We start from the raw sequence: 17,787 nt of genomic DNA, 5'->3' as shown, positions 1-17,787 counted from the left end.
GTCATCTGCATATCTGAGGTTATTGATATTTCTCCCAGCAATCTTGACTCCAGCTTGTGCTTCATCCAGCCCAGTGTTTTGAATGACGTACTCTGCATATAAGTTAAATAAGCAAGGTGACAATATATAGCCTTGACATACTCCTTTCCCTATTTGGAACCAGTCTGTTGTTCCATGTCCAGTTCTAACTGTTGCTTCCTGACCTGCATACAGATTTCTCAAGAGGTAGGTCAGGTGGTCTGGTATTCCCATCTCTTGAAGAATTTTCCACAGTTTATTGTGATCCACACAGTCAAAGGCTTTGGCATAGTCAATAAAGCAGAAGTAGATGTTTTCCTGGAACTCTCTTGCTTTTTCCATGATCCAGCAGATGTTGGCAATTTGATCTCTGGTTCCTCTGCCTTTTCTAAAACCAGCTTGAACATCAGGAACTTCACAGTTCACATACTGTTGAAGCCGGACTTGGAGAATTTTGAGCATTACTTTACTAGTGTGTGAGATGAGTGCAATTGTGTGGTAGTTTGAGCATTCTTTGGCATTGCCTTTCTTTGGGATTGGAATGAAAACTGACCTTTTCCAGTCCTGTGGCCACTGCTGAGTTTTCCAAATTTGCTGGCATATTGAGTGCAGCACTTTCACAGCATCATCTTTTAGGATTTGAAATAGCTCAACTGAAATTCCATCACCTCCACTAGCTTTGTTTGTAGTGATGCTTCCTAAGGCCCACTTGACTTTGGACTCCAGGATGTCTGGCTCTAGGAGAGTGATGACACCATTGTGGTTATCTGGGTCATGAAGATCTTTTTTGTCTAGTTCTTCTGTGTATTCTTGCCACCTCTTCTTAATATCTTCTGCTTCTTTTAGGTCCATACCATTTCTGTCCTTTATCGAGCCTATCTTTGCATGAAATGTTCCCTTGGTATTTCTAATTTTCTTGAAGAGATCTCTCATCTTTCCCATTGTATTGTTTTTCTCTATTTCTTTGATCACTGAGGAAGGCTTTCTTATCTCCTTGCTATTCTTTGCAACTCTGCGTTCAGATCTTTCCTTTTCTCCTTTGCTTTTCACTTCTCTTGTTTTCACAGCTATTTGTAAGGCCTCCTCAGACAACCATTTTGCCTTTGCATTTCTTTTTCTTGGGGATGGTCTTGATCACTGCCTCCTGTACAATGTCATGGACCTCCGTCCGTAGTTCTTCAGGCACTCTGTCTATCAGATCTGATCCCTTGAATCTGTCACTTCTGCTGTTTAATCGTAAGGGATTTTATATAGGTAATATCTGAATGGTCTAAAGTTTTCCCTATTTTCTTCAATTTAAGTCAGAATTTGGCAAGAAGGAGTTCATGATGTGAGCCACAGTCAGCTCCTGGTCTTGTTTTTGCTGATTGTATAGAGTTTCTCCATCTTCGACTGCAAAGAATATAATCAGTGTGATTTTGGTGTTGACCATCTGGTGATGTCTATGTGTAGAGTCATCTCTTGTGTTGTTGGGAGAGGGTGTTTTCTATGTCTAATAGGGTAACTTGGCCCATATATTGCTAGGCTTCAGGTCTACACTAAACCTTACCACTCTGTATATTTTCATTCTTTCTCTCTCCTTCTCCCTGTTTGTCTTTTTACCCCATTCTTTCTCCTATAATATTGCATTGCTTGTTAATATAATAGTTAATAAATTAATTATCAACATTTATCTGGTTCTCATTATGTCGGGTCATTCTGAATAAACAAGGGTGACTAAAAAGAATGATCTCTTTCTTAATAATTTAGCAGGTTTTTATGTAGATGAAATGGAAAGCTTTGATGTTTAGGCAGTGGATAACTCAAGTGGGCTTAATGAGGGACACCAAGGAGCCTGGCAAGAAGTTCTGACTCATGAAATAAGGGCTTAAACCCAGTGGAGAAGATCTCAACTTAATGTGGTTTGCATCAGAATATGCTAGAAATTCTCTTTAATCTCAGGTAGGCTGCGGAGAGAAAGCCAGACCTAGACAGTCTGAAACCTCCCAACCTACAAGAAACCAAATAATGTTTGTAGTAGTAGTGTACCATTTCTTGTAACACTGGTTTATAGGTTACACAAACATGTAAAAAATTCCTATACAAATATATTTTATAAATTTTGAGTTTATCATCAAGGTTATGGTTCAAAGATTACCTGTCTAGGAGGTTAATCAAAGTAGCGATAGCTTCACAGTTAAATATATTGTTGAGCCCTTATTGCTATAAAGCTGTTAAGAAGGTGTGTGAATCTGGTGCTGTACCTGGGTCTTTGTCTCATCCTGCCTGGCCCGCGTCCAGAGTGTTTGTGTTCTTGGAGCTCTTCTGGCACTGAACCACGACTCTTACATAGACTTCTCTCCCTTCTTGCTTAGGAGAACGTAAATAGCACAGCTCCATGCCCAAAGTACTTACATTCACGACAGTGTATTATTTGGCAAGACTTTTCCTTAACGTGCTTCTGAGTCTGCATCTTTTTTTTTTTTTTTATCCTAAACTAGTTAAACGGTAAGGCTTATACCTTTAATCCCAGAGTGAGCGCTGTTTGCTCTGAAAGGTCGGGAGGGTGCTGCGGTGGCTGTTCCTGTATCATACAGGCCAGCAGAGCAGAGTGGGCCTGACTGCGACAGCACATGGGGGCTTTTAACTTGACTTTCCCAGGCCCCTCTCCTTAGAATTCCCATTCAGTAGATTTTGGTTCAGGTCCAAGGATCTAGGTTTCATAAAAGTTTCCCAAGCCACTCTGATGTCTGGTCAATCTGGTCAGGAGAACTGATTTGGGTTTGAAGGAGTACTAGATTTGCACATTATTACTTCTAAGGTACAGATAATCTATCAGTTAGTATCCGACCATCTCACTGAAGTGTCCAAGGATTCCTCCAAGAGCATAGAATAAAGCCAGAGAGCTTTTTCTGAACGTGTCTTGACCTAGAAGGGATTTAATGCCTCTGAATCTGATAAAGCAGGTGTTTTCCTTTCTGTAAGAAGCTTTTATCTTTTATTACTCAAAAGTGGTTTTGTCAGCAGTCCTGACCTAGATTATGAAGTCCTTTGATCTTTGAGTCCATTTAAAGCTTCTTATTGAAAATGTTCCCTCTCTTTTCATGTTACTCTACAAGCTGCGTTAAATTTCAATGTTGTTGAAGAATATTATTTTATATACTTTATTTAATCTTTCCTTAAAAAAGAATGTGGGATGGATAAATTTTTTAACTTAATATTTTTTACCTAATGTTTTTTGTCAGTGTCTTAATATTGCAGTGTCCCTCTGTTGCCTTAATTTTTTTTTCTCTATTCATAGTCTGAATTGTAATGACATCTACAGTTTGCTGCTGGCAAGATGTTCACCACTCTTTGCTAACACCCTCTGTTCAGTGCTAATCTGACATTCTGAATTTTAAGCTCTCTATCTTCTATAAATCTTGTCTTTTCACACAGATAAGTTGTCAAACCTTTTATTTGAGCCATCTATTAAAAAATATGCAAAATCAGAAGATATCAGTGAAATAGTCATTTCCAAACATACGATGCAAAATGGAAATATCCCCAAGTGTTGTTGGTGATCACAAGGCCTTTCTACGTAAATTACGTTTTTTCTTAGTGCTTTTCTGGGTCTGCTTTTACACCTTGGACATTTTTGGTTAAGATTCTACTTAGTCACTGATTTAATTAATTGTGTATGTCATCTACCATATGTATATTCCCCAGTCCTGGTAGATTTACTTAATGTTTGAACGTGCTGAAATGCTTATCTGTAACCACACACCATAGCAAAGACTAAAGTATTTTAAAACTATGCTGAATAATTGTATACCATGTAAATGTGTGATAACTATTCTGTAACAGATGTAGTAGCTCCAGCTTTTGGAATAAGGTAAAGCAAAACATCTGGCAATGATTTTACCAAATTTAAAGAAAATAGATGATACAGATATGCTACCTGTGTTATTTTAAAGCCTTATTTGTTTTGATTTTTTTTTTAAATCTTATCATTGGGTAGAACATAACTTTATATATTTTATATATAGAATATGTATATAAAAATTTTCATATAAATTCTATATATAGAACTTATAGAACATTATTTTGGATTGGTACATAACTTCACAGTCTAGTCAAATGTATAAATGAAACCATGAGAATATGATAGATAAAACCTGAGGGAAAAGAGACAACATTTGATGATGTACAAGATATGTGAACATCCTAATCTGTCCACTTTAAGAGTTTTGTGGTAGGCTGAGAAAGAATCTTCATATAAACTAATTCCTTGTCCTCGAATGTTTGTGGAAATGTTCTCGAGACTTCTGGTTTTAAAGCAGTGCAGAGGAGAGGTTTCTACACATGGAAGTTAATGTTAAGTGGGCACTGTTTTCTTCTTTTGCTTAGAACTGAACTTGGTAATCTGCTGTGCATTGTCTAAACTTATTTATAAAATATAGTGAAACCAAAGTATTGATATATTTTTATATTTCTTTCCTGTCTGAACCCTGCCTGCTGATTCAATTAATACTATGAGAATTGCAGATATCTAACTGTTACACATTCTTGTTTTCTCTTGACAGGAAGAAGACCAGAAGGCAGTCAGTTACCCTTCCCTCCTTAGCCACATAACGTCTTCTTTCCTGAATCACCCTGTCTTCCCAATGACAGAAAAGGTCCCCGTGCCCACCCTTCAGCTGCTGGGTGAATTCTCTCCCTTGATGGCACCCTTGCCCTGTGACATTCACCTGGTTAATCTGAGGACAGTGCAGTCGAAGGTATATCCCCAAGTATATCTATGAAAACTGACTTTTTGTATTATACGTGGCATAAGGGGGTGGGAATAAGAAAACCGTGAGTTTTACTCTGCTTCAGGAAGCGATTAAGCGCACTTCACCTTTAGGCAGCATCATTATACCTTTCGTCTGACTATTGCTGTATAGTTTAGAGAATGTCCTTAGACTTATTTTATTCTCATAAAAGTCCTGTGTGGTGAGCAGATCGGGAAGAATCAGCTTCTATTTACAGATAAAGAAGCTGAAGCTGGCCTGAGGTCACGTAACGAGTAGGTGGAAGAACAAGGAGAGCGAGGCCTGAAGATCGGCTCTGCTGCTGTTTGCCGTTTGTTTCTGCCTATTAGCCAGTGTTCTCAGGAGTTAGACAGAAAGCACAGTGTTTAATTATTTCTGTACCAGAGGCTTTGTACATTTGTATCTGTTCTCCTAAAAATATAAAAAATCCTAAAATACTCCTAAAACTTAGCATTGAGAAACCAGCTATGTAGGAGAGGTATAAAGATATGTTAGAGGAAGTAGCAAGGGAAGATTTTGTTAGGTACGGAATGTTAACTCAGATTGCTTGGGTTTACCTATATGCCTAATTTTATAGTCAGATTGCATTTGTGGGGGAAAAAAAAGATGAGAGGTTTGGCATTTTTATGTTTTGTAGAGCTGTTTTGATATTGTGGATTGACATACACTTAGCTGGAAATAGTAAGTGGTTATGGATTCTGTGACAAATATAAAAAAATTACCTGCATGTGAAAAGAAGAGAGTGTTCATGTTCAAAGACAGCATAAGAGGGAAAAAATGTTTAGCTTAAGAATAAAAAAACTGAAGCATATCAAATAAAGGAAGGATCAGTATATACAAATTTGGACACTTAGTGCTTTAAAACTGGATGTCCACAATAGGGAACTTACGTCTGAGTGTGTACGAGAATACATGTGACGAGTGATGACGAATACAAGTGGATGTTAGAGGCCTGTGCGTGTACCCCCGTGTCACGGGTGCACAGAAGATCGCACGAGTGAACTGCTATGTGCCAGTTACCACTACAAGCACTAAGGGGCACAGCCCTGAACCAAGCAGACAAGAGCCCTGCCTTTCTGAAGCTTAGATTCTAGTACGAGGGGGAAACTGAGGATCAAAACTCAGAGAACACACGTTAGATGGTAATAAGTGTTGTTTTGAAGGGGGAAAAGGAGGGAAGAGCACCTTCAGGAGGTGGTTGGAATAGGACAGTTGGAGAAGGCATTGCAGAAAAGGTGATATGGGAGTGAAAATCTGAAGGAAGTCAGGGAATAGGAGACTTTGCAGATTTTTGGGGGTTGAGTCATCGGGAAGAGTTACAAGCACACGGAAGGCCTGAAGGCAGGAGGTGCCGGTCAGAAAGGAGGAGCCGGAGCCGTGAGATTCCTTGCTGTGTCCCCCCTCTGAGAGCAGAATCTGCACCCAGTAGGCACTGTGTAAACCTTTGTTGAACGAGTGCATCTTGAGAGCACTCTCTAGGATTTTGCTGTGGTCTTTGCGGGTCTACTCTGACTCTGGGAAAGAACACACTCGAGACGGGCAGCCTCGCTGAGGTGACCTGTCATTGACTCCTGGGCTCGAGAGAAAGATAGGAGAGAGTGGAGACGCCAGCCTCTGAGCCCCCGGCTGCGCCCTCTGGGCGGGGATGGTGGAGGGCACTAGCAAGCGGAAGGCGCCCAGGGCGCTCGGGTCCATGGTGGCCGCTGTTCCTCAGCCTCCCTTCTCTGGGAGTCTCTCCTGTGACGGCGTTCTGGGAGCAGCCCAGCTGATTCTGGGAGGCTTGTCCCTCTGCAGGTGGAGGTGGGGTGTAGAGTGCAGGGTTTTTCCTCCAGGTGTCGCTTGTTTTCCAGATTACCTCTTTGTCGTGGTGACCTGTTTCTTTCATTCTTCCTGCTGTTGGCTGTCTTCCTGGGATATAGAGCTAATCAGTTTTGTGGTTAAAAATTCCATTGCCAGGACTTGGCCCGTGGTCCAGTGGTTCAGGCTCTGCACTCCCAGTGCGGGGGGCCCGGCTTCAGGCCCTAGTCAGAGCACTGTATCCTGCATGCTGCACCTAAGAGCCTGCGCGTGGCAACCAAGACCCCCCAGGCCACAGCCAGCACCGTGCAGCCAAAATAAACCCCACTGCCCACCAGGTTTGGCTTCCCTGGTGGCTCAGACAGGAAAGAAGCTGCCTACAATGTGGGAGACCTGGGTTCGATCCCTGGGTTGGGAAAATCCCCTGGAGAAGGGAATGGCTGCCTACTCCAGTATTTTGGCCTGGAGAATCCCATGAACAGAAGAGCCTGGAGGACCACAGCCCATGGGGTCGCAAAGAGTCAGACATGACTGAGCAACTGATACTTCACTTTCCCCAGCTGGTTCATAGCCGTGGACCCTGCAGGCTGGCCCCTACTGGCTGCGGTCACGTGACGTCCCGTTGCCCCTCTCACCTCTGGGCAGACAGACCGCCTGCACCCCCGCTGCATGCCCACTGCGTGCCCACAGACTGCGCTGCCGTGTATGAAATGGGCCTGATGGCAGATACGTCTGCTTCAGGTCTGGTATGAGAAACGGGTGAGATAATGCTGTGAGAGCTTTTGGAAACAGAAGCTCTTTGTAGACATACATTGTTGTCCTGAGGATACTTAGAGTACATGCCAACACAGGTGCAGACCAGGGTTTTAGCAGAGGAAACACAGCGATTTAACAGTCTGACCAGGAAGAATACAGACTGAAATGCCATAGGCGTAAGTTAATGCCTAACCACGTGGTCAGAACGAAATATTTGAGGCTGTTTTGCATTAGATATCAGTTGGTTCCAATTTCTTTGTTAGTCTTTGACTCTTAGCACATATTTCTAACAGTTTAAAAACTTGCCAGGAATCTGAAGGGATTCTTTAAAGAATTGCTCTCCATCCCGTAATCTCTGATAATGGGGAAGTAATCATTAAAGGACGCTGATGTGCGTATTCATTCAAAGAAAACTTAGTACTTAAAAGGTACCCAGAGTAATTCCATGGTTATACTAGAAGAAAGACAAAAGTAACTCAATCCAGAAGGCAGAGCTAAACATTTTGGATTGTGTTCTTGTTTTTGGTGTGTTGGCATCTCCCAGCATGCAATAATGCGCTCTTTGTTTAGACACTGCAGTGCGTTTTTCCCACTGAAGTAATGTCAAGAGAGATTGGCCTCCAGGCAAGACTGGAGATCTGCCTTGGCCCATCACCTCACAGTATTGCCACGAGGAAAGTGTCTGCAGACTTCAGTAACATAACGGGTGCGTCGCCCTTGCTGCCTGACCCCTCCTTCCGTAGCATGATGGGGGGCCCTCTGCCGGCCTGCGCTCCAGGCCGCTGTCTGCAGGCAGGCTCCCCTTCCAGCCCTGGGCTCCCCGCTCCAGGCTGCTGTCTGCAGGCGGGCTCCCCTTCCAGCCCTGGGCTCCCCACTCAAGGCTGCTGTCTGCAGGCTCCCCTTCCAGCCCTGGGCTCCCTGTTCCAAGCCGCTGTCTGCAGGCTGTCCGTTCCAGCCCTGGGCTCCCTGCTCCAGGTCGCTGTCTGCAGGCTCCCTGCTCCAGCCCTGGGCTCCCACTCCTGGTGGAGGAAGGCTCTGTGTGCTCAAAGCTCAGAGAGCACATGGAGCCTGGGGGGTCTGCTAACCCCCTGAGGTTAGCAGCTTTTCTAGCTAAAGTCCTCAAACTCACTGTGTCCAGGTGATACCAGAGAGATTATAGAAAAGACTTCCACAGATGTCTTCATCTCTGAGATTCTGATTCTGTAGATTTGGGGTGGAGAGCTTAGGAATTAGTAACTTTTAAAAACTCTCCTAGTGATTCTAGAAATTGCTGTTATCTGCATTTACTGAATTTGGAAAGTAAGAGTTAGAATAAATAGTTAAAATTAAATTACCTACCTGTGAATGGCAGAATCAGGAGCCACAACCAGCCCTTCTGAACCTGGGTGCTGACTGTGATTTCAGAGAGTCACATTAAGATTTTAAGATTTACTAAATCTGTCCTCAAAGTCCAGCTTTCCAGAAAAGCAAACAAAACAGCAACAAAAAAGGTCCAGTTTTCAAAAATTACTCTATATTGATAGATGAGCTTGTTTTTACATAGACATAGTTTGCTTTTTTAGTTTATAGTTTTTTTTTTTTTTTTTAACTAACTATGTCATAAATTTGTAGTCAGATAAAGAGGAGAACAAACATGTCGTAAAACCCTGCCTCACAGCTGTATGGCCCAGTGTGCTGCAGCCACTGTTAAGGAATTTAAATGTTAGCCTTCTCATCCTGTGTATCTGGTGTCCAACTCTCTTCTCTTCATCACTCCCTTTTCTTGCACTATCAACAGCCTGAGTTATAAAAAGAAGCTTCTGTGAAGGTTTCAAAACTGGGGAATAGGAGTACCACTCAAGTGCACTAACTGGGAAAACCACACCCTCAGGAGAGGGAAGTGATTTAGGGAAAGAGAGCCTTGGGAGAGGGGATGCTGGGAGAATCTCATGGGAGGATGAGCCATGGATCAAGCTAGAATGGAAAGTTCCGTCTAGAATGCTGATTTTCCAGGGATGAGGAGGAACTTGATTAAGCTGTTTAGCTAAGCGTCGTGGAGCCATACTGCCTTGATGCTTTGAGCAGTGATACCTACATCCGCTCTTCTTGCAGATTGTTTTCCCTGCTTTTATATTCAAATATATATATTTTTCATTTATCCATAGTTGTGAAGTGAAAAGTGTTAGTCACTCAGTTGTGTCCGACTCTTTGTGGCCTAGTGGACTGTAGGCCCCAGGCTCCCCTGTCCATGGAATTCTCCAGATGAGGATCCTGGTGTGGGTGGCCATTTCACCATCCGAGCCCCCAGGGAAGCCCTCATCCCTAGACATCTGTCTGTATATCTCTCCTCTCTATCTGTATGTGTTAAATGTAACTCTTTATTATGTATGGGATTTATTTTGGTTTGGGCTTAACTGTTTCTTATAGAGAGTTAACCAGTCATTTCAATGTCCGCACTACTTACTGAATAAAGTCTTCTCTCTCAACTTGTTTTCACCACCCCCTCCTTTTCTTGTAAGAGGGAGTTTAAGGTTTGTACTTTATTTTGCCTTTCTTAAAAGAATTGATTGGTGCTTTATTGATCTCCCTAGTTTCTGGAAAGGTGAAAATTGTTGGGAAAAAATGTTCTTTGTTGTACTTATCTGAGGACACCCATCCACCTTCCTCTTTCTTTCTGTCATGCTACCTTGTTGGTTAAAACAGGATAACTGTTATTGACATCTTAACAAGTGCCCTGGAAAATGCATTTCTACTGGTTATTTCCCGTCTCAGGACTTGTAACACAGTGTGAGATTTTCTAGCCTTGCCACCTGCCAGAATGCACTGAAATATGAGAGGCATTTGGCATCGCCAAAGAATCTGAGCAGCTTGGAGCCGTGGCGTCGTCTGTGCGTGCCTGGCGCGTCCCCAAGGAGGGCGGGGTCAGTACCTCCGTGGAGAGTCCCGCCACAGTCGGGCCCATCTCTTCCTCAGGAGGCAGTGTGTCCACAGGCACCGTGCACAGTTCGCAGCAGTTACGGCTTGTGAACCCCACAGGAGCGGCTCCGCTCTCATATTTGCACAGTTCCCATCCACCGTGGGGAAGGAGCATCTGCCTGTTCCTTTGCTTAGAAGAGACTGTCATATGTGGTGTGATTTTCAGGGTGGCCTTAAATCTTAAAATGGGATGAGTGGATGGCTGGGCAGGTAGTAAATGGGTAGAAATGATAACTTCTAAACCTTTCTTTCTGAATGTGTTAGTAAATCATTATTTTAGCTCTGTTGGAACCATTGATTAAATACTCCCATTTTCCAGCCTGAGATCAGAAGCTGGAAAGTCTCCTTAAGTGATCTCAAGTGGTAACCTTTTGTTTTATCAAGTCAAAAGCGATCCTCCTCCTTCCCCTGAAGCCGGTGTCGGTCTGCAGCAATCCGCAGCAGAGCAGAGGCAGAGAATGCAGCTGCGCCAGTGCAGGCTTGGGGGCCGGGCCCGCTGGGCCAAGGGCACTGCCTCTGCTCGCTGCCCAGCTGTCTCAGAGCAGGCCCTGCGTCCTCCGACGCCAGTGTCCTTGCCGGTGGCCAGGCGGTGGTGAGAGTGTCACCCGAGAGAGGCCCTGTCAGGCTCCAATGAATTGATAGTTGTCAAGCATGTAGAATAGCAGCCGGCACGTAGTAAGCACAAAGTTTTAATAAGGTTCTCAACTGTGATCATTCAGTCATCAGCAGCTTCACCGTTACTAATACTGAAATAAAAATATTGGCACTTTCTTTTTAATTGGAGAAAGCTGAAGTTTATTGCCACAGTAAATTTTGATGTATCTTTGATGTGTATTCCTTATATAGTTTATTGCTGATTTCTTAGATCGCTCCAATACGACGCACCTAAAGCCGCCTCCGTCCCAAGCGTCGCACCGAGTGCTTTCTGTGAGCCTGGTTTAGCTCTCACGGCAGCACGAGGAGAGGAGGCGGCACCTGTGCCCCTTGTGTAGAAGAGGAAACGGGCGGGCCTGGGGCTGCTGGGAAGCCTTCGGGGCCACACAGCCAGGGAGCGGTGATGCTCGGAGGCTGACTCCAGACCCCTGCCCTCTGCCTGGGACTGTGCAGACAGCGCTGGGCAATACCCGGCTTGCTTTCTTCTCGTCTGCTCAGTAATAGAGGAATACTCAGAAGGCTGCATCAACCGTTGGTGAGGGTTCCTGCTGGAGCCAACCCATGCCTCCAGGCTAGCCTTCTCTGAACCTGACGACCTCACTTGTAGTCAGATCTTCTTGCCCAGCCTTCCCCTGTCGCTGGAGAAGTTTTATGAGCCCTGCTTAGTCTAGAAACTCAGTGTTGGTTTTTCCTCTGAGATAAGTTCTACAGTGGATTTTCCTGGCACAGCCTGGGAACATCCACACAGTGATTCAGCCCCAACGGTGATCTGTTCTACAAGGACAGTTTGACACTCATCCAGCACAGCGATGATGCAGTTTCAAATTTATATAAGTTTTCTTACCCATGCCCCCCCGCCCTTTTTGAGGTCTGGATTTTATTAATGTGTTAATATAAAAAGAAGTCTTTCAGAAGTTGTTTGCTCTCCTAGAGCGTATGCTGTGACTACTTGAGGGTAACTGGTTTTCCTGCATACGTATTCAAGTTAAAATCACAGTTTCCCTACTTTAAAAAAACAATTTTCTTGGAAATAAAATGTCTAGACAGACTTTGAAACTGAAAAACTGCTCCTTTGCCTCAGGTATTTTTGCTTGAAAACTGATCCTTTCATGATTATTTGATTTTTAAAAACTTACACAAGATGAATGCCATTTTATTAGTCTTTTAGTCCTTGTGAAAATGATGCAATTTTAGTTTTTAGAGAAAGTAAAACTTTTTTCCCGCAAGTGAAAATTAATTTTTATGACTTTAATCTCCACTTTTGTACTGTTTGTTTAAATCTCTTATCTAAAATTAAGTCTCAGTGGCAGAATCCTGAAAGTGTTTCCCTTCCCACTTTTTTTTTGGTCATCTTCAGTCTGCTAAAGACCTTACACAGTCATTATTCCAAGGACAAATGTTCTACAGGAATTTTCACAATGCCTGCTTATCAGTGTTTTTTTTAATGATGGTCTAGATCTCATGGACGGAGGAGCCTGGTGGGCTGCAGTCCATGGGGTCGCTAAGAGTCGGACACGACTGAGCGACTTCACTTTCACTTTTCACTTTCATGCATTGGAGAAGGAAATGGCAACCCACTCCAGTGTTCTTGCCTGGAGAATCCCAGGGATGGGGGAGCCTGGTGGGCTGCCGTCTATGGGTTTGCACAGAGTCGGACACAACTGAAGCGACTTAGCAGCAGCAGCAGCAGCAGCAGTGAGTTAAAATGGCCAGTTGCCAAGGATAATAGTGATAAGTGCTTTTGGAATTTAATTAAGAGGCCGTCTAATTCGTGAATTTGAATCAGAACTCTTAGGACTTTGATGTATAGTTGTGGACATATAATTTAGGACTATCCTGACTCCATAGTTACAAAGCTATGATGCCAATAAAATAAATTTGTGAATAAGAAGTTAAAAGAGAATATTGTTTAACTTGTAACTGTTATGGAAATAACCAGTTTATTTGATGGATGATGTTGATATAAATAATAATATATTAAGGTCTTTCTCTGCTCCAGACCCTGGGCTAAGTCCTTATTATGCTACCTCTTTTTATCTCTTTTTTTATGGTAAAGGAAAAACAGTTTTGCTGACATCAGCAGCTAGTAAATTGCAGAAGTAAGCTACAGATCTTAGGCTGTCTGACTCCCAGCCCAGACGGTGGCCCTCTCATGTCTATAGTCTCTGCACTGGCACAACCTGCCCTACGAGCTGGGCTGCCTTACACAGTGTTCTCAGTGGGTTGGCTCACAGCATGACTCTGTGAGGAGAGCAGACATGTATTAGCTCCACTTTACAGACGAGGAGACTGGTGCTCAGGAAGAATAAAAGAGTATTCCAGGGTTTCAAAATTGGCATAACTGTTATCCTTCTATACGTACTAAATACAAGATTTTTTTTAATGTGCTATTTTCATGCTATTTAGGGGCTATGAAGTTGTTTGAAATTTCATTAGGAATCTTTATCATATTACTTCAACTTGCTATGTGTATTATATGGTCCTGTAATGACTCACAATCCCTAAATGATGTTTTTCTCTTCTTCAAAAAAAATTTTTAGCAGTACCACTGTAAAATACCAGTGTAAAATGTCATAAAACAGGTTATTCCAGCCAAGAGTCTGAGGTGAGGACAGATTTAAATTGTTCAGTCACATTAAAATCAAATCAGTGTTGGGAATGCTGGCAGCTATTCAGAAAAGATGTCTCTGTAGCACATTAAAAAAATTTTATGCCCTAGTAAGGTTGACCACCTCTTCTTAATATCTTCTGCTTCTGTTAGGTCAATACCATTTCTGTCCTTTATCAAGCCCATCTTTGCATGAAATGTTCCCTTGGTATCTCTAATTTTCTTGAAGAGATCTCTAGTCTTTCCCATTCTGTTGTTTTGCTCTATTTATTTGCATTGATCTCTGAGAAAGGCTTTCTTATCTCTCCTTGCTTTTCTTTGGAACTCTGCATTCAGATGCTTATATCTTTCCTTTTCTCCTTTGCTTTTCACTTCTCTTCTTTTCACAGCTATTTGTAAGGCCTCCTCAGAGAGCCATTTTGCTTTTTTGCATTTCTTTTCCACGGGGATGGTCTTGATCCCTGTCTCCTGTACAGTGTCACAAACCTCCATCCATAGTTCATCAGGCACTCTTATCTATCAGATCTAGTCCCTTAAATCTATTTCTCACTTCCACTGTATAACCATAAGGGATTTGATTTAGGTCATACCTGAATGGTCTAGTGGTTTTCCCTACTTTCTTCAATTTAAGTCTGAATTTGGCAATAAGGAGTTCATGATCTGAGCCATAGTCAGCTCCTGGTCTTGTTCTTGTTGACTGTAGAGGTGGCAGGAATACATAAAAGAACTGTACAAAAAAGATCTTCACGACCAAGATAATCATGATGGTGTGATCACACCTAGAGCCAGACATCCTGGAATGTGAAGTCAAGTGGGCCTTAGAAAGTATCACTACGAACAAAACTAGTGGAGGTGATGGAATTCCAGTTGAGCTATTCCAAATCCTGAAAGATGATGCTGTGAAAGTGCTGCACTCAATATGCCAGCAAATTTGGAAAACTCAGCAGTGGCCACAGGACTGGAAAAGGTCAGTTTTCATTCCAATCCCAAAGAAAGGCAATGCCAAAGAATGCTCAAACTACCGCACAATTGCACTCATCTCACACACTAGTAAAGTAATGCTCAAAATTCTCCAAGCCAGGCTTCAGCAGTATGTGAACCATGAAAAGGCAGAGGAACCAGAGATCAAATTGCCAACATCCGCTGGATCATGGAAAAAGCAAGAGAGTTCCAGGAAAACATCTATTTCTGCTCTATTGACTATGCCAAAGCCTTTGACTGTGTGGATCACAATAAACTGGAAAATTCTGAAAGAGATGTGAATAGCAGACCACCTGACCTGCCTCTTGAGAAACCTATATGCAGGTCAGGAAGCAACAGTTAGAAGTGGACATGGAACAACAGACTGGTTCCAAATAGGAAAAGGAGTACGTCAAGGCTGTATATTGTCACCCTGCTTATTTAACTTCTATGCAGAGTACATCATAAGAAACGCTGGGCTGGAAGAAGCAGAAGCTGGAATCAAGATTGCTGGGAAAAATATCAATAAACTCAGATATGCAGATGACACCACCCTTATGGCAGAAAGTGAAGAGAAACTAAAAAGCCTCTTGATGAAAGTGAAAGTGGAGAGTGAAAAAGTTGGTTTAAAGCTCAACATTCAGAAAACTAAGATCATGGCATCTGGTCCCATCACTTCATGGGAAATAGATGGGGAAACAGTGGAAACAGTGTCAAACTTTATTTTTTGGGGCTCCAAAATCACTGCAGATGGTGACTGCAGCCATGAAATTAAAAGGCGCTTACTCCTTGGAAGAAAAGTTATGTCCAACCTAGATAGCATATTGAAAAGTAGAGACAGTACTTTGCCAACAAAGGTCCGTCTAGTCAAGGCTATGGTTTTTCCCGTGGTCATGTATGGATGTGAGAGTTGGACTGTGAAGAAGGCTGAGTGCCGAAGAATTTATGCTTTTGAACTGTGGTGTTGGAGAAGACTCTTGAGAGTCCCTTGGTGTGCAAGGAGATCCAACCAGTCCATTCTGATGAAGATCAGCTCTGGGATTTCTTTGGAAGTTATGATGCTAAAGCTGAAACTCCAGTACTTTGGCCACCTCATGCGAAGAGTTGACTGATTGGAAAAGAGTCTGATGCTGGGAGGGATTGAGGGCAGGAGGAGAAGGAAACGACAGAGGATGAGATGGCTGGATGGCATCATGGACTCGATGGATGTAAGTCTGAGTGAACTCCAGGAGTTGGTGATGGATAGGGAGGCCTGGCGTGCTGCGATTCATGGGGTCGCAAACAGTTGGACACGACTGAGCTACTGAACTGACTGAAGGTTGACCAAGGTTTCCCTGGTGGCTCAGACAGTAAAGAATCCACCTAGAATGCGGGAGACCTAGGTTCAGTCCCTCGTTTGGGAAGATCCCCTGGAGAAGGGAATGGCTACCCACTCCAGTATTCTGGCCTGCAAACTTCCACAGACCGTATATAGTCCATGGGATCGCAGAGAGTCAGACACAGCTGAGCCACTTTCACTTTCAAGGTTGATCAAGAACCTCGGCATATTCGTATCTGTGGTCACATTAAAAAAAAGGACGAATACATGTGTCTATACAGTAAGTGTGCATTGCTTAACTTTTCCAAAGATTTTATTAATCCATTTTATTTATCATAAACATTTCCCGGTTTAGAAAATGTAAAATTGATTAAATGGTTATAATTTTAAATGTTCAAGGACTTAAAGCATTCAAGGCATTGTTACTTGAATTGGGTGCAGTTACTTGAATTGGGAGCAGGAAATTTTACTGCAAGAAAGTGTATACTGATCGCTGTAGCTGACTTGTGATTTTTAGTGTTTTCCTTTTTGCCTGAGCAAGAAGAATAGTTTCTGTAATGTGAATGTAAATGATACATCAAGCTAATAAATGTGGCTGGCTTAGCAAGTGATAAGCATAACTAATTCAACTTAAATTTCTCTTATATAAAAATCATGAACCAATACATTAAAGATTAAAAATGTTAATGCAGTTAACAAAAATTAGTATTCAGTGAAGAAGCATATTTCAGTTTTAAGATGGATGATACATCATTCAGTGGCCAGATAAGGACCAAATTCAGGTATCCTTTATTGAGTTGATGGATTTATTAAAAGTAAGTTAAAATGAAACGCTTTATTTGAAGAAACTTTGACAAACCAGTATGTAACATGTGGACAAGATAGCCCGTGTCCTTAGGAACCGTGGAGGAAACCAAGGCCTGAGTGACTTGCCAAGGACTCTCAGAATGTCAGCTGAGCGCCTGGGGAGGGCAGTGTCGCCGGGGAGTAGGCAGGCTGCGCAAGGAGCCTGAATGGGAGTGGGCAGGCCTGAAGTCACTTTAAGATACAAGAGCATTCGTGGTTGGGGACAGGGACGTCGAGGGTGTGCAGTGGGGTCAGAATTCGCTCTCAGCATCCCCGTGGCATCTTGCTGTCTGCTCGTTTACAGGTGGATGGCAAGCATTCCAACGAGGCCGCCTTGATCCTCCACAGGAAGGGGTTTGACTGCCGCTTCTCTAGCAGAGACACCGGGCTGCTGTGTTCCACAACCCAGGGAAAGGTGAGCCGAAGGCCTGTTCTTCCTGTTGGTCTAGTGTGATTTGAGATGCTTGCTTTGTGCAGATGATCCTGACAAGGAGATGTCCATTGCCTTTCTGTGGACGCCATCACCTCACCTTCAGGTTTGCTCCAGTTTTCCCTCTTGTGGAGCCCCTGTCCAGTGTTCAGTCTCTTGTCCTTGTTGACATCATGCTGCCCCGGCAGACGGGTGCTGCTTGGAGACAGGGCCTCCTCGAGTCTCAGGCTTTCCGTTTCCAGCCCACAAAGCGGCTGCTTCCCAAGCCCTCTATTCCCACCTCTCTCAGACAGCTCAGGTATGATCCAGTTCAGCGAAGGCAACCCCATGTTCTGCGGGGGCCAAGTAACTGCAGCGGGGGCTTCCGTGGTGGCTCAGTCAGTAAAGAATCCGCCTGCAGTGCAGGAGACCCGGCTTTGATCCCTGGGTGGGGAAGACCCCCTGGAGGAGGGCATGGCAGCCCACTCCAGAATGCTTGCCTGGAAAATACCATGGACAGAGGAGCCTGACAGGCTATAGTCTGTGGAGTCACAAAGAGTCAGACACGACTGAGCGACTGGCACACACACAGTGGGTGCAGGCTTGTAGTAGGGGTGGCGGGGACATGAGACTGGCCCGTGGGGTGAGTCGGCCGAGGCCCACGGGGCAGCTGGACTCCGCCCCAGGCCGTTGT

At 43.5% G+C, this 17,787-nt stretch overlaps 1 protein-coding gene across 1 annotated transcript in view; it reads left to right on the top strand.

Moving 5' to 3' along the window:
• The window catches only part of MAN2A1 (mannosidase, alpha, class 2A, member 1), a 186,751-nt gene that overhangs the window by 164,891 nt on the left and 4,073 nt on the right, over window positions 1-17,787 (top strand). The window contains exons 21-22 of the mRNA XM_010843792.1: window positions 4,563-4,757; window positions 16,989-17,099. Of these exons, the coding sequence (XP_010842094.1) occupies window positions 4,563-4,757; window positions 16,989-17,099 (306 nt within the window). The remainder of the gene's footprint in view (window positions 1-4,562; window positions 4,758-16,988; window positions 17,100-17,787) is intronic.

The sequence above is a fragment of the Bison bison genome, unplaced genomic scaffold, assembly GCF_000754665.1.
Source record: "Bison bison bison isolate TAMUID 2011002044 unplaced genomic scaffold, Bison_UMD1.0 scf7180017864189, whole genome shotgun sequence".
Lineage (NCBI taxonomy): Eukaryota > Metazoa > Chordata > Mammalia > Artiodactyla > Bovidae > Bison > Bison bison.
Note: the sequence above shows the minus strand (reverse complement) of the source record. Positions and strands in the feature narration are given on the sequence as shown.